The following is a 20,721-nucleotide window of genomic DNA, read 5'->3' as shown; positions in this document are numbered from 1 at the left end:
TCCGGAACTTATAGGTACTTACCTCAAATATTATACACATCATTTATATTTCCGCTTCAGGAGAAAAAGGTTTGTGAAGGTTTGTTATGTGCGTTTTTATGATTTTTTACAGTATGGAAGGCGATACACGAAATATCAGTCGTACAGAAACTACTTTGAAAAAATGTAGATCGTTTTGACTGGCAGTGATGTGCTGAAGTTTTAGGTCGTTTCGCCCTAAATTGGATTCGTTCGCACCAAGGGATGATCCTAATCGACCCAATTTTTCGCTCAATATTTTAACTAGAAAGGGTACAAACTTTACAAAGGCTTCATATTTGCTTTAATTAGACTTATCAAAATTTCTCAATAAATGATTAGCTTCAATATTAGCTTCGACAACTACGCCGCCTTTGGAAACCAAATAAGTAAACATTGTGATGAGGTTTTTTGTACAAAATCAAGTGCCTATCATAAAATACAATATTGCACTGTAATATACTGGAGTGATCCTACAGGGAATATGCGATTATCTATGGATGTCTGACAGAATAAGTGTGGATGTGGCAAAATACACATATAGTAACCTGAATAAGTAGGTTTTGTGTGGGGATCTTCAATTTTAATTAAAATACACATACATATAACGGTTAATTAATATTGAGTATTTTTAATAAGCAATGTGAAAAAAAAAATATCTTGCATACATTTTGAAATGAAAGAACAAGTCAAGTGCAGTTAAAAAAAACCAACATAGGTTTGATTATTATTTTTGATTGATTTAAATCCAACCCTTTGCATTATTATGGAATGAGGTACACTGGTAGACTATACTGTACAAATTAAGTTACAGAGGCTGTCACAGCATGTTATCAATTGAATTGAATGCTAGAAATGGACCCCCTGGGGTTAAGTGAGGAGAATAGGTAAGCTTCATGTTGTGACGCCTGACCGATCACCAGGGAGTTAGGTGTCACCATTCACCTCACACTTGATAATGGGGCCCCAGGGGCTCGGAGAGAGTACAAAAAAGGAGCCTGAACGGTGGTCATGACGATAGATCTAGACATGTCATATATAAGTTTGCCTAGAGTATACACTGTATTTTTAGCTCACCTGGTCCAAAGGATCAATGGTAGTATCCTTATGGGCTACTAACTGAAAATTGTACAAATGATGGGGCTGACCCCCCGAGGGCCTGAGGGGCGGGACCAAAAGGGGTCAATTTGGCTATTTCCATATAAACGACTTCTTCTCTGAAACCAAGCATGGGATAGCACCCATAATGCAATGGTAGCATCCTTATAGGGTGGGGATTCAAAATTGTACAAATGATGGGGCTGACCCCCCGGGGACCTGAGGGGCGGGGTCAAATGGGGTCAATTTGGCTATTTCCATATAAACGACTTCTTCTCTGCAACTAAGCATGAGATAGCACTCATAATGCAATTGTAGTATCGTTATAGGGTGGAGATTCAAAATTGTACAAATGATGGGGCTGACTCCCGGGGGGGCTGAGGGGCGGGGTCAAAAGGGGTCAATTTGGCTATTTCCATATAAACAACTTCTTCTCTGAAACTAAGTATGGTATAGCACCCATAATGCAATGGTAGCATCCTTATAGGGTGGGGATTCAAAATTGTGCAAATGATAGGGCTGACCCCCCGGGGGCCTGAGGGGCGGGGTCAAAAGGGGTCAATTTGGCTATTTCCATATAAATGACTTCTTCTCTGCAACTAAGCATGGTATAGCACCCATAATGCAATGGTAGCATCCTTGTAGGCTGGGGATTCCAAATTGAGCAAATGATAGAGCTGACCCCCGGGGGCCTGAGGGGCGGGGTCAAAAGTGGTCAATTTCCATATAAATGACTTTTTCTCTGCAACTTAACATGGGATTGCGCTCATAATGCAATGGTTACATCCTTATAGGGTTTGGATTCAAAATTTTGCAAATGATGGGGCTGACCCCCCCGGGAGCCTGAAGGGTGGGGTCAAAAGGGGTCAATTTAGCTATTTCCATATAAACGACTTCTTCTCTGCAACTAAGAATGGAAGAGCACTTATAATGCAATGGTAGCATCCTTATAGGGTTGGGATTTGAAATTGTACAAATGATAGGGCTGACCCCCGAGGCCTTAAACGGCAATAGATGCGAGGTCAAAAAGGTCAATTAGGCTACTATTTTCATATAAATTACTATGTATTGGATAGCATATTTGTATGGTATCAATAGCATCATTGTATGGTTGTGATTCAAAATTAAACTTTGGGAGTCAATTTTGCATATTTTTCTAATTGTCAGATTCTTGTAAAAGCCAAGTGAGCGATACAGGCCCTCTGGGCCTCTTGTAAATTTAAGGTTACTGTTCATTATGTGCATGTACCTGTAAAGGGGTTCTTGTACATGTGGTCACACCTGACTGGACGTAGTTTAAACGTAGTGCACTTCTATATTGCAGTAGGATGTAAGTTTACCTTGTACTCAACTGTATGTGTAAGTTTTGGTCAGATTTAAAATTAGTTAGAATAACGGGGATAGTTCTTTTATGCTTATTGCTTCTATAGTTAATACTTATACACAATTTCATGAAAACATGCATGCATATATATATACATACATCAATTCAACTACATATCTCATATGCAAATGCAACATAATATTATTGTCACAGAGTTGAGTAGTTATTTATAACCCAGTTTAATCCACGTTTTTGTAATATTTTTCGTATCAACTATTCTATATCATATCGAAGTCGATTATAAATTACCATCTTGAAAAACTGTATACCTGATTGATGAGGCAATACATTTTTAGCTCACCTGGTCCGAAGGACCAAGGTGAGCTTATGCCATACCGTGGCGTCCGGCGTCCGTCGTCCGTCGTCCGTCGTCCGTCGTCCGTCGTCCGTCCGTCCGTCCGTCCGTCCGTCAACAATCGACTTCTTCTCCATAACCGCTGGTCGGATTTCAACAAAATTTGGCTGGTAGCATCCTTATGGGCTACTAACTGAAAATTGTACAAATGATGGGGCTGACCCCCCAGGGGCCTGAGGGGCGGGGCCAAAAGGGGTCAATTTGGCTATTTCCATATAAACGACTTCTTCTCTGAAACCAAGCATGGGATAGCACCCATAATGCAATAGTAGCATCCTTATAGGGTGGGGATTCAAAATTGTACAAATGATGGGGCTGACCCCCAGAGGGCCTGAGGGGCGGGGTCAAATGGGGTCCATTTGGCTATTTCCATATAAACGACTTCTTCTCTAAAACTAAGCATGAGATAGCACTCATAATGCAATGGTAGTATCGTTATAGGGTAGGGATTAAAAATTGTACAAATGATGTGGCTGACCCCCCGGGGGCCTGAGGGGCGGGGTCAAAAGGGGTCAATTTGGCCATTTCCATATAAACGACTTCTTCTCTGAAATCAAGCATGGGATAGCACCCATAATGCAATGGTAGCATCCTTATAGGGTGGGGATTCAAAATTGTACAAATGATGGGGCTGACCCCCCGGGGGCCTGAGGGGCGGGGTCAAATGGGGTCAATTTGGCTATTTCCATATAAACGACTTCTTCTCTGAAACTAAGCATGAGATAGCACTCATAATGCAATGGTAGTATCTTTATAGGTTGGGGATTCAAAATTGTACAAATGATGTGGCTGACCCCCGGGGGACCTGAGGGGTGGGGTCAAAATGGGCCAATTTGGCTATTTCCATATAAACGACTTCTTCTCTGAAACTAAGCATGGTATAGCACCCATAATGCAATGGTAGCATCTTTATAGGGTGGGGATTCAAAATTGTGCAAATGATGGGGCTGACCCCCAGGGGGCCTGAGGGGCGGGGTCGAAAGTGGCCAATTTGGCTATTTCCATATAAACGACTTCTTCTCTGAAACTAAGCACGGTATAGCACCCATAATACAATGGTAGTATCCTTATAGTGTGGGAATTCAAAATTGTGCAAATGATAGGGCTGACCCCCCGGGGGCCTGAGGGGCGGGGTCAAAAGTGGTCAATTTCCATATAAATGACTTTTTCTCTGCAACTTAACATGGGATTACGCTCATAATGCAATGGTTACATCCTTATAGGGTTTGGATTCAAAATTTTGCAAATGATGGGGCTGACCCCCCGGGGGCCTGAAGGGTGGGGTCAAAAGGGGTCAATTTAGCTATTTCCATATAAACGACTTCTTCTCTGCAACTAAGAATGGAAGAGCACTTATAATGCAATGGTAGCATCCTTATAGGGTTGGGATTTGAAATTGTACAAATGATAGGGCTGACCCCCGGGGCCTTAGACGGCAATAGATGCGAGGTCAAAAGGTCAATTAGGCTACTATTTTCATATAAATTACTTTGTCTCTGAACCTATGTATTGGATAGCATATTTGTATGGTATCAATAGCATCATTGTATGGTTGTGATTCAAAATTAAACTTTGGGAGTCAATTTTGCTTATTTTTCTAATTGTCTGAGTCTTGTGATAATTACTAACAAAAAACCAGGTGAGCGATACAGGCCCTCTGGGCCTCTTGTTATTTCATTTCATTATCAATGTGACAACTATATGGATACATATGAATTTAAATACTTATATATTACTAGTCTGCTTATGTTTGGACAGGGCGGTGTTCAGTCTCATCATGTCTCTGTATGATGGATTAGATATTGACAACGACAAGGGTGGAAGTGAAACAAAATCTGATGTTGGTAAGTTGCTAAGCAGCCTTCGCTCAAATGATCATTAGATAATAATAAGAAAGACATGTTGTATAAGAAGCAAGTATATAGATCGCCTTGAAAATTTGACAATTTTTTTTGTCCATAGGTTGGAATTACTTCTTTGTCCCATAATATATTTATATGCATTTTAAGATTCAATATTACACATTCAGTGTTTCAGAACCAAGAATTTTCTTTGTTTTTCAGTATATTAAGTATATATATATATTATATGTTTTTAGATACTGTACAATATGTATCATGATCATTCAAACATTAATGTTGTTTATAATGATTTCATAAAGTTTAGTCTAAATATATTTTAATGTATCTTATGGAATAGGTTTTAGTCTAAATATATGTCAATTAACTTTATGGTGGTTGTTTTCAGCTGCATGGTCTTCCAGTTATAAGCTGCTGATGTCTCAGCTGCAGGCAAAGAAAGTGTCACTTGTGCAAACTAAGGTATGGCTCCATAGCTCAAATACTTCATTAGAATGCAAAAAGAAAAATCTGAAAAAACATCAAAGAATGACAAATGCCATTGCCATGAAATAGGATGCATCACATCATATCCTATACAATAGCTTCAGAACTTTAAAGTTATATATGTGCTGTATATGTAACTGGGGAAAATTTTTTACATTCTAGTTTTTCTTCAGTAATCTATTATAAACTACCGTATAAGTTTTGATGAATTAAGTTGTGAAATCATTCAAAGGCACAGAGAAACCTGTATGATACTTTGTGACATTTGCACCAACACAGAATTTATGCACTGTAATAGTTCTTGTTTTTAAGCTTTATGTATGTTAAATGAAAACATATGGGCAATTAAACATGTATATCTGAAGAAGTCACTTTATAATTTACTTATATCATTGTCATAATATGAAATGAATTGGTAGACTACAACCCAACTTCATGGTTTAACCGTGTGCATTCTTTTTACTATACCATAGATGTAAATGTAATACTGCCAAAATTCATTTTGAGCTCTTATTTGACTTTCTAAAGTCAAAACCTATACATTGTAAGTATTGCAATTCTCAAAATGTTGGTACATTTTGGAGGTGAATAAGATATTGGAAGCTCATGATCATCTTGATTTGTGAGTATGAAAATTATGGCACATATAACTTTAAGTATGGACCAAGATCTAAAAATATGCTTTTTTTAAAATGAATATTAAATATTCCAGATAGTGAACTACAAACCAGCTCATTGAGATTATTACCATTAATATACATGTATCATGATATGGACAAAAACCTTTTTACAGATTTACTGAACAATACATCTGACACAAAATTATATATTAAAACAACAACTTTAGCTTCCATTATTTATCAATGATATATGTTTGATTTTACTTGACAGCGTCAACGTCAGAACACCACCTTGGCACCAGTTGTAGACCTAAAGAGAAATGCTGATTCCTCTGAACTCCACTTTAATCTTCAGACCGGCAGGGTATATTGCTATTGATAAGTTTTGTATAATTGTATTTTCTTTAGCAGCACATGTAAGTGATAACAGCACATGTAAGTGATAACAGCACATGTAAGTGATAACAGCACATGTAAGTGATAACAGCACATGTAAGTGATAACAGCACATGTAAGTGATAACAGCACATGTAAGTGATAACAGCACGTTTAAGTGATAACAGCACGTTTAAGTGATAACAGCACATGTAAGTGATAACAGCACATGTAAGTGATAACAGCACATGTAAGTGATAACAGCACATGTAAGTGATAACAGCACGTTTAAGTGATAACAGCACATGTAAGTGATAACAGCACATGTAAGTGATAACAGCACATGTAAGTGATAACAGCACATGTAAGTGATAACAGCACATGTAAGTGATAACAGCACATGTAAGTGATAACAGCACATGTAAGTGATAACAGCACATGTAAGTGATAACAGCACATGTAAGTGATAACAGCACATGTACGTGATAACAGCACATGTAAGTGATGACAGCACATGTAAGTGATAACAGCACATGTAAGTGATAACAGCACATGTAAGTGATAACAGCACATGTAAGTGATAACAGCACATGTAAGTGATGACAGCACATGTAAGTGATGACAGCACATGTAAGTGATAACAGCACATGTACGTGATAACAGCACATGTAAGTGATAACAGCAGCACATGTAAGTGATAACAGCACATGTAAGTGATAACAGCACATGTAAGTGACAGCACATGTAAGTGATAACAGCACATGTAAGTGATAACAGCACATGTAAGTGATGACAGCACATGTAAGTGATGACAGCACATGTAAGTGATGACAGCACATGTAAGTGATAACAGCACATGTAAGTGATAACAGCACATGTACGTGATAACAGCACATGTAAGTGATAACAGCACATGTAAGTGATAACAGCACATGTAAGTGATGACAGCACATGTAAGTGATAACAGCACATGTAAGTGATAACAGCACGTTTAAGTGATAACAGCACGTTTAAGTGATAACAGCACATGTAAGTGATAACAGCACATGTAAGTGATGACAGCACATGTAAGTGATGACAGCACATGTAAGTTATGGATGTGATATGTTTAACAGCATAATGGTACACATATATGACAGAAAATATTAATAATCTCCATTTATTATTATTTTAAATGTACCCAGATAATTATACAGCGTAAAGGGAATATAATGATACTGGTAATGGTACATCCTCAATACTCCAGGGGTTACAATCACTTATGATCTCTACACCCCTGGACTATCTCATAGTAAAACTGAAGGCAGCTCAGGAGAATAAATCTGAACCAATCACAGGCCTGCAAAAAAATTCTTTGAAGACTACAGAGAGAGCAAAGCTCAATTAAAAGCCACACAGTCAACCGCAGTGTAATTGTTATACGGCTCTTTTGATGTAAATCAAAGGAATAAATTACCTGTTCTGTTGTTTCCAGTAACAGTTTTACTATGAAATAGTCCAGGGGTGTAGAGATCGTAAGTGATTGGAACTCCTGGAGTATCGAGGATGGTAATGTAATGCCAGTGAACATTTTAGATGTGACTTTTTGATGACTCATCAGACAAATTACCAGCAAACATAAGTACAAAAATGATATAAAAAGTGTACAGGTTGTCTTTGAAATGAAAGTGGATGATTCACGCTGATCATTATATTGCTTAGAGATCCTCCACCGCTGACAAATGGTATTTTTTCTCTATCCAAAACAAGAGCAGACAAATTAGTATTTTTCTTCAATTACAAAAGTTATTAACTTTACACAAGTACATTAAAAAGTTTGAGCTTATTTTATATTTTCGTGTTAATTAGACGCATATTATTAGTTATATAGTCAGTTACTGACCCCCTATAAAGGCATAGAGGGTCAGTAAGAATTATAGGGGGGAGGGCGTAGCCCGAGCCTCCTATACTTCTTACTGACCCTCTATGCCTTTATAGGGGGTCAGTAACTGACTATATAACGAATTTATCCCATCGTGGACCTTTGGTTTGTTTCATAAGTTCTTTGTATCATATTTGTTTTGTCAAGAATCTGTGTTTTGTCAAGAATCTGAAATCAAACTTGAATTATGCTAGCGAAGGATACAAACAATCGCCGATTTTAAAATAATTCAGAAGTGGCCTAGGCCTACATATTTATTTATGTATTTCTTTGCGAATTACATACTGCATATGGAACCTGCAGTATACGTACTGAATATCCTTAAAACAACAATATAATTTCGACATTCCTAGTGCACAATAAGTTAGGTCTACCTCAATACGACACCAAACTGGCTGTATATTGAAAGCATCACAAACAAAAGTGACATAAACATCCATCCAACATTTAAAGCGCAATCTCCTTGATCATCTGTGCATTCTCGCTGAGGTATTCACTTAAAAGTTATGCCGATAAATTGATCGTAGAGTGATGATTGATCTGTAGGTACGAACCCATCCATTTGTTTATAATCACAGTCTAGAAAACACTTGAATTGTTATGTTTGACTTTCGCCGCGTCTTTAACTTTCAAACTGGCATAGGGGAAGCAACTCGTATTTTTAAAAAGATGCATTTCATTTAATTTAAAGCATTAAAACGATTAAAGTTATTTTTACACAAAAATTAACAAGTAATATATAGTTTTATGGTAATGAAATGGTATATTTAGTTGGAGAGAATGTGTTTAAATTTTGAAGCGAGGGCGAGAGCCGCCATATTGCACCATAATAGAATTTACTGACCCCCTATAAAGTATTTGGGGGTCACCACGTGATGGCTCTCCGCCAATCATTTGGGGACATTTCTGTCCGAGGTGCGATAAAAACACGATTATACATCAGTTATTGTTCAAATGATGGGTATTGTTTATGCTCTGTTGGCGGTGGAGCATCTTTAATGTTGATTTCGGTACTTGTGAGTATACACCAAAATAAGGTGATCATTTGTGAGTATACAGCACAATGATACACATACCATGAAAACATTATACACGGCATCTATATTACATGGTAGTGATCTTATCAAAATTGGATGCAAAAACTACATGTAGCTGGTATGAATGGTTTTTAAATCAATTTTTCAGATTAAGTCTTATCTAATTTTATATAATCATTTTACCTAACTAATTCATTTGAAGATTATTTGGTATCTGTGTTTGATTGAAGCTTGAGAGCAGATCTGGAGGGGACAGTGGAGGAAGTAGTGGTCCATCTATAGCCATGGGAGGATCACCATTCCTACCTACTGACCCTGTACCCTCACTAACGGGGGTCAGTGATGAGTACAACCCTCTCAGACCCAACGATTACGAGGAATTCATAAAGAAGAGGAAAGAACAAAGGCAAAAGGAAAGAGAAGAAGAAAGGAGAAAAGATGGTGGTGATGAACAGGATAGAATTCCTCCAGAACCTAGATCAAGCAGGTAAGTTTATGTGGATAAAGATATGTTTGATAGGAGCTTCTAAGGCTGGTAGATTCTAAGTGGATCTCACAGGTAGACAAGGAGTTTGTGGGTTATTGTGGATCACACAGGTAGACAAGGAGTTTGTGGGTTATTGTGGATCACACAGGTAAACTAGGAGTTTGTGGGTTATTGTGGATCACACAGGTAGACAAGGAGTTTGTGGGTTATTGTGGATCACACAGGTAGACAAGGAGTTTGTGGGTTATTGTGGATCACACAGGTAAACTAGGAGTTTGTGGGTTATTGTGGATCACACAGGTAGACTAGGAGTTTGTGGGTTTTTTGTGGATCACACAGGTAAACTAGGAGTTTGTGGGTTAGTATGGATCACACAGGTAAACTAGGAGTTTGTGGGTTATTGTGGATCACACAGGTAAACAAGGAGTTTGTGGGTTATTGTGGATCACACAGGTAAACAAGGAGTTTGTGGGTTATTGTGGATCACACAGGTAGACAAGGAGTTTGTGGGTTATTGTGGATCACACAGGTAGACAAGGAGTTTGTGGGTTATTGTGGATCACACAGGTAGACAAGGAGTTTGTGGTTTATTGTGGATCACACAGGTAGACAAGGAGTTTGTGGGTTATTGTGGATCACACAGGTAGACAAGGAGGTTGTAGGTTATTGTGGATCACACAGGTAGACTAGGAGTTTGTGGGTTATTGTGGATCACACAGGTAAACTAGGAGTTTGTGGGTTATTGTGGATCACACAGGTAAACTAGGAGTTTGTAGGTTATTGTGGATCACACAGGTAAACTAGGAGTTTGTGGGTTATTGTGGATCACACAGGTAGACAAAGAGTTTGTAGGTTATTGTGGATCACACATGTAGAAAAGGAGTTTATGGGTTATTGTGGATCACACAGGTAAAAAGGAGTTTGTGGGTTATTGTGGATCACACAGGTAAACTAGGAGTTTGTGGGTTATTGTGAATCACACAGGTAAACTAGGAGTTTGTAGGTTATTGTGGATCACACAGGTAAACTAGGAGTTTGTGGGTTATTGTGGATCACACAGGTAGACAAGGAGTTTGTGGGTTATTGTGGATCACACAGGTAGACAAGGAGTTTGTGGATTATTGTGGATCACACAGGTAGACATGGAGTTTGTGGGTTATTGTGGATCACACAGGTAGTCAAGGAGGTTGTAGGTTATTGTGGATCACACAGGTAGACAAGGAGTTTGTGGGTTATTGTGGATCACACAGGTAGACAAGGAGTTTATTAGTTATTGTGGATCACACAGGTAGACAAGGAGTTTGTAGGTTATTGTGGATCACACAGGTAGACAAGGAGGTTGTAGGTTATTGTGGATCACACAGGTAGACTAGGAGTTTGTGGGTTATTGTGGATCACACAGGTAAACTAGGAGTTTGTGGGTTATTGTGGATCACACAGGTAAACTAGGAGTTTGTAGGTTATTGTGGATCACACAGGTAAACTAGGAGTTTGTGGGTTATTGTGGATCACACAGGTAGACAAAGAGTTTGTAGGTTATTGTGGATCACACAGGTAGACAAGGAGTTTGTGGGTTATTGTGGATCACACAGGTAAACTAGGAGTTTGTGGGTTATTGTGGATCACACAGGTAAACTAGGAGTTTGTAGGTTATTGTGGATCACACAGGTAAACTAGGAGTTTGTGGGTTATTGTGGATCACACAGGTAAACTAGGAGTTTGTGGGTTATTGTGGATCACACAGGTAGACTAGGAGTTTGTGGGTTATTGTGAATCACACAGGTAAACTAGGAGTTTGTGGGTTATTGTGGATCACGCAGGTAAACTAGGAGTTTGTAGGTTATTGTGGATCACACTGGTAAACTAGGAGTTTGTGGGTTATTGTGGATCACACAGGTAAACTAGGAGTTTGTGGGTTATTGTGGATCACACAGGTAAACTAGGAGTTTGTGGGTTATTGTGGATCACACAGGTAAACTAGGAGTTTGTGGGTTATTGTGGATCACACCAGGTAAACTAGGAGTTTGTGGGTTATTGTGGATCACACCAGTGGACTAGGAGTTTGTGGGTTATTGTAGATCACACAGGTAGACTAGGAGTTTGTGGTTTATTGTAGATCACACAGGTAAACAAGGAGTTTGTGGGTTAGTATGGATCACACAGGTAAACTAGGAGTTTGTGGGTTATTGTGGATCACACAGGTAGACTAGGAGTTTGTGGGTTATTGTGGATCACACAGGTAAACTAGGAGTTCGTGGGTTATTGTGGATCACACAGGTAGACTAGGAGTTGGGGGGTTATTGTGGATCACACAGGTAGACTAGGAGTTTGTGGGCTATTGTGGATCACACAGGTAAACTAGGAGTTTGTGGGTTATTGTGGATCACACAGTTAAACAAGGAGTTTGTGGGTTATTGTGGATCACACAGGTAGACAAGGAGTTTGTAGGTTATTGTGGATCACACAGTTAATCAAGGAGTTTGTGGGTTATCGTGGATCACACAGGTAAACTAGGAGTTTGTGGGTTATTTTGGATCACACAGTTAAACAAGGAGTTTGTGGGTTATTGTGGATCACACAGGTAGACAAGGAGTTTGTAGGTTATTGTGGATCACACAGATAAATAAACTAGGAGTTTGTGGGTTATTGTGGATCACACAGGTAAACTAGGAGTTTGTGGGTTATTGTAGATCACACAGGTAGACAAGGAGTTTGTGGGTTATTGTGGATCACACAGGTAGACAAGGAGTTTGTGGGTTATTGTGGATCACACAGTTAAACAAGGAGTTTGTGGGTTATTGTGGATCACACAGGTAGACAAGGAGTTTGTGGGTTATTGTGGATCACACAGGTAGACAAGGAGTTTGTGGGTTATCGTGGATCACACAGGTAGACAAGGAGTTTATTAGTTATTGTGGATCACACAGGTAGACAAGGAGTTTGTGGGTTATTGTGGATCACACATGTAGAAAAGGAGTTTATGGGTTTAATATTGTGGATCACACAGGTAGACAAGGAGTTTGTGGGTTATTGTGGATCACACAGGTAAACTAGGAGTTTGTGGGTTATTGTGGATCACACAGGTAAACTAGGAGTTTGTAGGTTATTGTGGATCACACAGGTAAACTAGGAGTTTGTAGGTTATTGTGGATCACACAGGTAAACTAGGAGTTTGTGGGTTATTGTGGATCACACAGGTAGACTAGGAGTTTGTGGGTTATTGTGGATCACACAGGTAAACTAGGAGTTTGTGGGTTATTGTGGATCACACCAGTTGACTAGGAGTTTGTGGGTTATTGTGGATCACACAGGTAAACTTGGAGTTTGTGGGTTATTGTGGATCACACAGGTAGACTAGGAGTTTGTAGGTTATTGTGGATCACACAGGTAAACTAGGAGTTTGTGGGTTATTGTGGATCACACAGGTAGACTAGGAGTTTGTAGGTTACTGTGGATCACACAGGTAAACTAGGAGTTTGTGGGTTATTGTGGATCACACAGGTAAACTTGGAGTTTGTGGGTTAGTATGGATCACACAGGTAAACTAGGAGTTTGTGGGTTATTGTGGATCACACAGTTAAACAAGGAGTTTGTGGGTTATTGTGGATCACACAGGTAGACAAGGAGTTTGTGGGTTATTGTGGATCACACAGGTAAACTAGGAGTTTGTGGGTTATTGTGGATCACACAGGTAAACTTGGAGTTTGTGGGTTAGTATGGATCACACAGGTAAACTAGGAGTTTGTGGGTTATTGTGGATCACACAGGTAGACTAGGAGTTTGTGGGTTATTGTGGATCACACAGGTAAACTAGGAGTTTGTGGGTTATTGTGGATCACACAGGTAAACTAGGAGTTTGTGGGTAATCGTGGATCACACAGGTAGACAAGGAGTTTGTGGGTTATTGTGGATCACACAGGTAGACTAGGAGTTTGTGGGTCATTGTGGATCACACAGGTAGACAAGGAGTTTGTGGGTTATTGTGGATCACACAGGTAGACTAGAAGTTTGTGGATTATTGTGGATCACACAGGTAGACAAGGAGGTTGCAGGTTATTGTGGATCACACAGGTAGACAAGGAGTTTGTGGGTTATTGTGGATCACACAGGTAAACTAGGAGTTTGTGGGTTATTGTGGATCACACAGGTAGACAAGGAGTTTGTGGGTTATTGTGGATCACACAGGTAATCTAGAAGTTTGTGGATTATTGTGGATCACACAGGTAGACTAGGAGTTTGTAGGTTATTGTGGATCACACAGGTAAACAAGGAGTTTGTGGGTTATTGTGGATCACACAGGTAGACAAGGAGTTTGTGGGTTATTGTGGATCACACAGGTAGACAAGGAGTTTGTGGGTTATTGTGGATCACACAGGTAGACTAGAAGTTTGTGGGTTATTGTGGATCACACAGGTAGACAAGGAGTTTGTGGGTTATTGTGGATCACAAGGTAGACAAGGAGTTTGTGGGTTATTGTGGATCACACAGGTAGACTAGGAGGTTGTAGGTTATTGTGGATCACACAGGTAATCTAGGAGTTTGTGGGTTATTGTGGATCACACAGGTAGACTAGGGGTTTGTTGGTTATTGTGGATCACACAGGTAGACAAGGAGTTTGTGGGTTATTGTGGATCACACAGGTAGACAAGGAGTTTGTGGGTTATTGTGGATCACACAGGCAGACGAGGAGTTTGTGGGTTATTGTGGATCACACAGGTAGACAAGGAGTTTGTGGGTTATTGTGGATCACACAGGTAGACAAGGAGTTTGTGGGTTATTGTGGATCACACAGGTAAACTAGGAGTTTGTAGGTTATTGTGGATCACACAGGTAAACTAGGAGTTTGTGGGTTATTGTGGATCACACAGGTAGACAAGGAGTTTGTGGGTTATTGTGGATCACACAGGTAGACAAGGAGTTGGTTATTGTGACGTAACAGTAATGTCAAGCTTGGCTGGTAGCTGATCTAGTAGGCTGGTAACTGATGCAGTAGACCAGATTTTAGGTGGCATGTAACGAAGGCACTGATTGGCTGAAGCATCAGCAGCCCGACTGATTGCCTCCTGACTGACAAGATTGCCGACAACATTGAGAAGTAGGCGGAGCCAGCGGATCTTCGATGTTCATACCTTATATTCGACTCTGTTGTACAATGTGTTTGATCACGTTGTGAACTATTTAATTTTTTTTCAATGTATACATTCAATCACTGTATTAAAAATTCGTAAATGTTTTGTTTCACTTATTAAGCGAATGTTTTGAGGATGTTTTGTTCTAAATTATTGGCCATTTCTCTCGACTTCGGGGAGTAGTCATAATGTAGCGTAACGTTATGTATCTACCATATGGTTGTACATTGTACCGATTTGGTTTCACACACCTTGCGGTAAAGTTATAATTAGTCAGAGGCAGGTGATTTCTTTTCCGTACAATTTCTGACAGACTTTTCCGCTACAACAGTAGCTCTTTCCCTACGTACTTCACTGATTAGCGCTGATTTAGAGTCTATACATGAGGTAATTAAAATGTATTTGTGTAACCTTTTTAAATTATGAAGCTCATGATGCCAATCATTTTATGTAGTAATCGACGACAGACATTTCCAACTTAGCTCTGCCCCTACATTGAAGCGACATCCAATGAGAGCCGTGCTTACACAGCTTTTTGAATGTCGTTGGCAAACTGACTAGCTACCATACAACCTGTCTAGCTACCAATCAAGCGAACCACCTACTAGACTGACCGTCACACGTACGCTTATTGTAACGGCGCTGTAAATGGGTAATCCCTACAGAGACTTGAGTTTGTGGTTTACAATGATCATAAGGCCAACAAGAAGCTTACCAGTCAAAGGGCTTTTTATACTGATTTTACAGACCTATATTTCTACCAGTCAAAGGGCTTTTTATACTGATTTTACAGAACTATATTTCTACCAGTCAAAGGGCTTTTTATACTGATTTGACAGACCTATATTTCTACCAGTCAAAGGGCTTTTTATACTGATTTTACAGAACTATATTTCTACCAGTCAAAGAGCTTTTTATACTGATTTGACAGACCTATATTTCTACCAGTCAAAGAGCTTTTTTATACTGATTTTACAAACCTATATTTCTACCAGTCAAAGAGCCTTTTTATACTGATTTTACAGAACTATATTTCTACCAGTCAAAGGGCTTTTTATACTGATTTGACATACCTATATTTCTACCAGTCAAAGGGCTTTTTATACTGATTTTACAGACCTATATTTCTACCAGTCAAAGGGCTTTTTATACTGATTTGACAGACCTATATTTCTACCAGTCAAAGAGCTTTTTGGCGAGGATCACCTCGCCATTGTGATCGTGGTTGCAAAATTCTCTTTCAGTCAATTTCCTCAATATGATTGGCTTAGAACTTGCTCGCAGATACTAGCGCTCCTAACGGCAGTGTATTCAACAACTTTGATTTTACCGGGAATTTTAAATAGCAAATTTTGAATATGAAAGTTACTGAAATAAGCGTATCTGTAATGTTGAAATAGAAGTAGATAACTGCTTTCATATCCTTACCATATACACTATCCAAATGATCTTAGGTTGGAAAATTTTCACTTGAATTGTTTACAATGTATCTAGACTTTCCGTCCCGAAAATGTTGTTAACAATGCATGAAGACGTTTCGTCCCGAAAATGCTTCGCTTCGCCCCACGCGTTTTGTCCCTACTAGTGACAATTATCCCGCAACGGAAAAAATGAAATCAATGTTTCACTTCAAACATCAAAATTTTTACAATAATGATTTTTGTAATTTGAATCATATTAGTTCGGGAGCAAATAAATCTCGGGACGAAATGGAGATTTGTTTATCACGGCTGCGTTATGCCACATGTACGTGTAAATCCACAATGGAAGAAAGACAACTCTAAGAAAATTTAGGATAAACTTTGTAAACTGATCAAATAGCGCGTGAGAGACGATGAACATTTTCTAAATGTCCAAGCTGGCGTAATCTTCCAACTTACGGCAGTTAATAAGGTATGAATATTTACCACATCCATAATTATCGATAATTTTATAAGCACATGTATACATTATCAGATTATATATACATATTAAAGCACGTATAGAGGTTGTCACTAAAAACATTTTAGCCACTTTCATCACATGTAGGCCTACAGGAGCTTGACGTTCTGATAATATATATAACGTATTCAGTAAACTACGTAATTAACGAAGTATTTTTGGTCCGAATGACAAAAACCATACATAAAATGTTCGTATAACTCGAAGTGAGATTTTTTTTGACTACTTCATTTGTAGATCGATGAAAATGCCGATTTCTTTTTCATAATTCTTCCGTAGAACGGCACTTAAAAAGCTGTTTCAATCTACAACAAACGTGGAGAAAACGGTTAAATGTTTAGCAATTATCCTGAGTTATACTTTATCAACAATCATCAGAGATTAGTAATTAAAACTTACATCAACATACTCCCGATTCTCACTTGCATTGTGTGATCACTCGAGCGGAACTAATCTCTACCACCTGGCACAGTCTTACAAAGGGGTGTTCTCTTAACGCCAACATATTTATCAACCACAGGTAGGTGTTGTTTTAGGAAACAATAGGAAGGCAATTATATACTGTTTCATATAAGCTGTCTTTATTTTCACCTGTAAAGTCACTTGAGATTTACCTGTATTTCAATCAGTATCATAGGTAACATTGGTGGGTTTTGGATAAAAATTCCTTCAATATATTCCGTATTATATACAACGTAAATTATTAATCAAAGATAATCAGTGCTTTAATATGCTAAGAATTAATATGGAGCTACATGTGGATTATTAAGAACGATGCATTTTGAGTTCCAGGTGAAATATTTTTTTACAAATCATATCTCAATTTTATCAGAAAAACAGGTTTCTTGATCAGTGTATATTCGAATGTAACAGTATTCTGTTTTGACATAGGAGTTCCAGTAGGGCTACATTCTTAGCCAACTTTCATTTCTTGTGACCGTGCATAGTTGCGCATGATTTCTCTTATCGCATAGACGTACACCGTGAAGTATTTGGTTAGAAAATGAGTGGAGAAAAACAATATCACAAAAGTTTAAATTAATATTGTCGGAAATTTTGACCTGTTGATTATAGTTTAAGTTGGTAATCTATTGAAGCCGACACAAACACACATTATGATGTTTTATAAACATTGGTAATAATATATAATTGGGGTTTAATGTTCTATATGTATTTTTGATACAAAATATTTTTAGAAGTCACTTAATAATGTAAAAATACTAAATGAAATGAGATTGAAGACTGTTACTTAGGGTCTAAACCATATTCATTTTAATACACATTATAGATGTTAATGTTGCAATACTGGCAAAATTATTTCAAGTCCATATGTTGAAGGTCTTGTAATTCTCAAAATGTTGCAAACTTTTAGTGCTCAGAATACCAAATTAACAGTTTTCTATTTTTTCTGTTTAAAGATTATAGTACATATACCAATTTGTATCTAGTAACAATGTTTGACCGAAATTCAACCATAGGAAAGAAATTTATATGTTATTTCTAACATGCACAAAAATATATAATTTTACTGCGCTGTTAACGGACAACAGTTTAATTATTGGATGCTCTTTTGCTATAATGATATACAAATGTACATGTACATTTACATTATAATGTAACATCACGCTGATCTAGAAATACCATCTTAGGATAAGAAAGCAGGAAAATTATATAATTATGATAAATGATGCATCCTAATGCAACTTTCAAAATATATTGTATGTTCTGTTAACTTAAAAAGGTCAGTCAAGTACAAGTAAAATTTGGAAATCATATTTGACATAAATTCACTTACTCTTTGGTAGGTTATTAACGCTCTTTGGTAGGTTATTAACGCAGATGTTACATGTACATGTACTATATATGTATATAAGGTCACTTAAAAGACATATATGGAAGATCTTGTGGAAATATATCACTTTTCAGCAGGCAAAAGGCTTATATTATTTCAAACTTTTAATCAAATTAGTGTTACACTAAGTTGAAACTGGATAATTCCTTTTTGGATTTTTTCTTTGATATTTCTGAATGGTAAAGTTACTTCCATGAGAAATAAGTTTCAAAGAACTTTTGCTTGATTTTAGTATCAATCTATTGAAAATATAATGAGATTTATACCAGAGATTTTAGATATATGAAGGAAATCTTTAAAATTCTTGAAATAAAATCATTGTGAATTTAATTTAATTTCATCCATAGATTCTATTGTTATATTTTCATAGATATTAACAGAAACATATATTATGTATATATGTATCTGATATTAAATATGAACACTTATTGAAATGAAAATTAATCATTATACACTTAGATAAGTATCAACACAGGTAACTTTTACAGGTAAATTTACCTGTGGCATTGGGTCTGCCTTTAGGAAAAAGACTATAACCACTGTCACAACAAACAACTCTACAGCTAAATCCAAAATGTTGGCGTTCAGAGATACACCCCTTACAAATGCAATCACACAAAAGCCTACACGATCACTGTTTTTAGTGCGATTACATCTTTGAGTATGAACAATACTAGTTCTTTGAACATTTTACTCGGCAAAATGAACTTATCACTGTGCCCATGCACACATGCATATGCATATACTTATACTTCTGTGTGCACATTATCAGATACATTATATGACAACTGCTGTATTACAATCAATTTATGAAGGACAAAACTCCAAAGAACAGGAGGACTAAAGAACAACAGAAAATAAATTTCAATAATATTTACTCTAAACTGGTATTGTTATTTATAAAAAAAAGTGTTTAATTATATGATATTAGCCTTTTCGGTAATTACTCTGTTAATACATTTATTGTTTTCTTATGTTTTACAGAATGTCTACATGCAAGTATCATTTCAATTGGAACCAGTCCAGGAGAAAAAATGTGTGAACAAAATGAAAGAAATCATTTTCAACTGTGGTAGCTTAATACTGTAATAGTTTTTGATATGAAAATAATTACTATCATCATACTCAAATTCCATATATATAAATACATTTAATGTTGTAAACATTTATGATCCAAATAATTACCATCATCATCTTCATTCCATATATACAATACACATAAGTGTTGTGATTTGTGAATTTTACTTTAATATGCATATACTTGGTATTTGTTTATTTTCTATGACATCTACATGCTTGAAATAAAAAGAATAAATAAAACATTAAATTTATAACACAATATGACATTAGTTGTTAATATTTTTAGCCCACCATCATCAGATGGTGGGCTATTCAAATCGCCTTTCGTCCGTGGTCCTTCGTCCGTCCGTCCGTCCGTCCGTTAACAATTCTTGTTACCGATATTTTTCTCAAAAAGTACAGAAGGGATCTTTCTCAAATTTCATATTTAGGTTCCTCTAGGACCCTAGTTGTGCATATTGCATTTTGGGACCGATCGGTGAACAAGATGGCTGACAGGCGGCCATCTTGGTTTTTGATAGTTAAAGTTTGTTACCGCTATTTCTCAAATTGTGAAGAAGGGATCTTTCTCAAATTTCATATACAGGTTCCCCTAGGACCCTAGTTGTGCATATTGTATTTTGAGACTGATCGGTCAACAAGATGGCCGAAAGGCAGCCATCTTGGATTTTGATAGTTAAAGTTTGTTACCGCTATTTCTCAAAAAGTGCTGAAGAGATCTTTCTCAAATGTCTTCTACAGGTTCCCCTAGGACCCTAGTTGTGTATATTGTATTTGCGGACCGATCGGTCAACAAGATGGCCGACAGGCGGCCATCTTGGATTTTGATAGTTAAAGTTTGTTACCGCTATTTCTCAAAAAGTGATGAAGGGATCTTTCTCAAATTTCATATACAGGTTCCCCTAGGACCCTAGTTGTGCATATTGCATTTTGGGACCGATCGGTGAACAAGATTGCTGACAGGCGGCCATCTTGGATTTTGATAGTTAAAATTTGTTACCGCTATTTCTCAAAAAGTACTGAAGGAATCTTTCTCAAATTTCATATATAGGTTCCCCTAGGGCCCTAGTTGTGCATGT

General features: G+C 37.6%; 1 protein-coding gene across 3 annotated transcripts in view; it reads left to right on the top strand.

Annotated features, from left to right (window-relative positions):
- The first annotated feature begins 50 nt into the window (after nucleotides 1-50).
- Nucleotides 51-20,721, top strand: part of LOC138335878 (splicing factor 45-like) — a 33,542-nt gene continuing 12,871 nt past the window's right edge. For 2 of the 3 annotated variants that reach the window (XM_069285055.1, XM_069285053.1), the window contains exons 1-5: nucleotides 54-79; nucleotides 4,614-4,699; nucleotides 5,103-5,176; nucleotides 6,092-6,184; nucleotides 9,384-9,640. In XM_069285055.1, coding sequence (XP_069141156.1) covers nucleotides 4,633-4,699; nucleotides 5,103-5,176; nucleotides 6,092-6,184; nucleotides 9,384-9,640 — 491 coding nt within the window. In that variant the 5' untranslated portion in view covers nucleotides 54-79; nucleotides 4,614-4,632. Of the gene's footprint in view, nucleotides 80-4,613; nucleotides 4,700-5,102; nucleotides 5,177-6,091; nucleotides 6,185-9,383; nucleotides 9,641-20,721 lie in introns of all 3 variants that reach the window. The other variant, XM_069285054.1, reaches the window with a different exon arrangement.

Source organism: Argopecten irradians, chromosome 12, assembly GCF_041381155.1.
Source record: "Argopecten irradians isolate NY chromosome 12, Ai_NY, whole genome shotgun sequence".
In the NCBI taxonomy this organism is placed as follows: Eukaryota; Metazoa; Mollusca; class Bivalvia; order Pectinida; family Pectinidae; genus Argopecten; species Argopecten irradians.
This window is presented reverse-complemented; position numbering and strand designations above follow the sequence as displayed.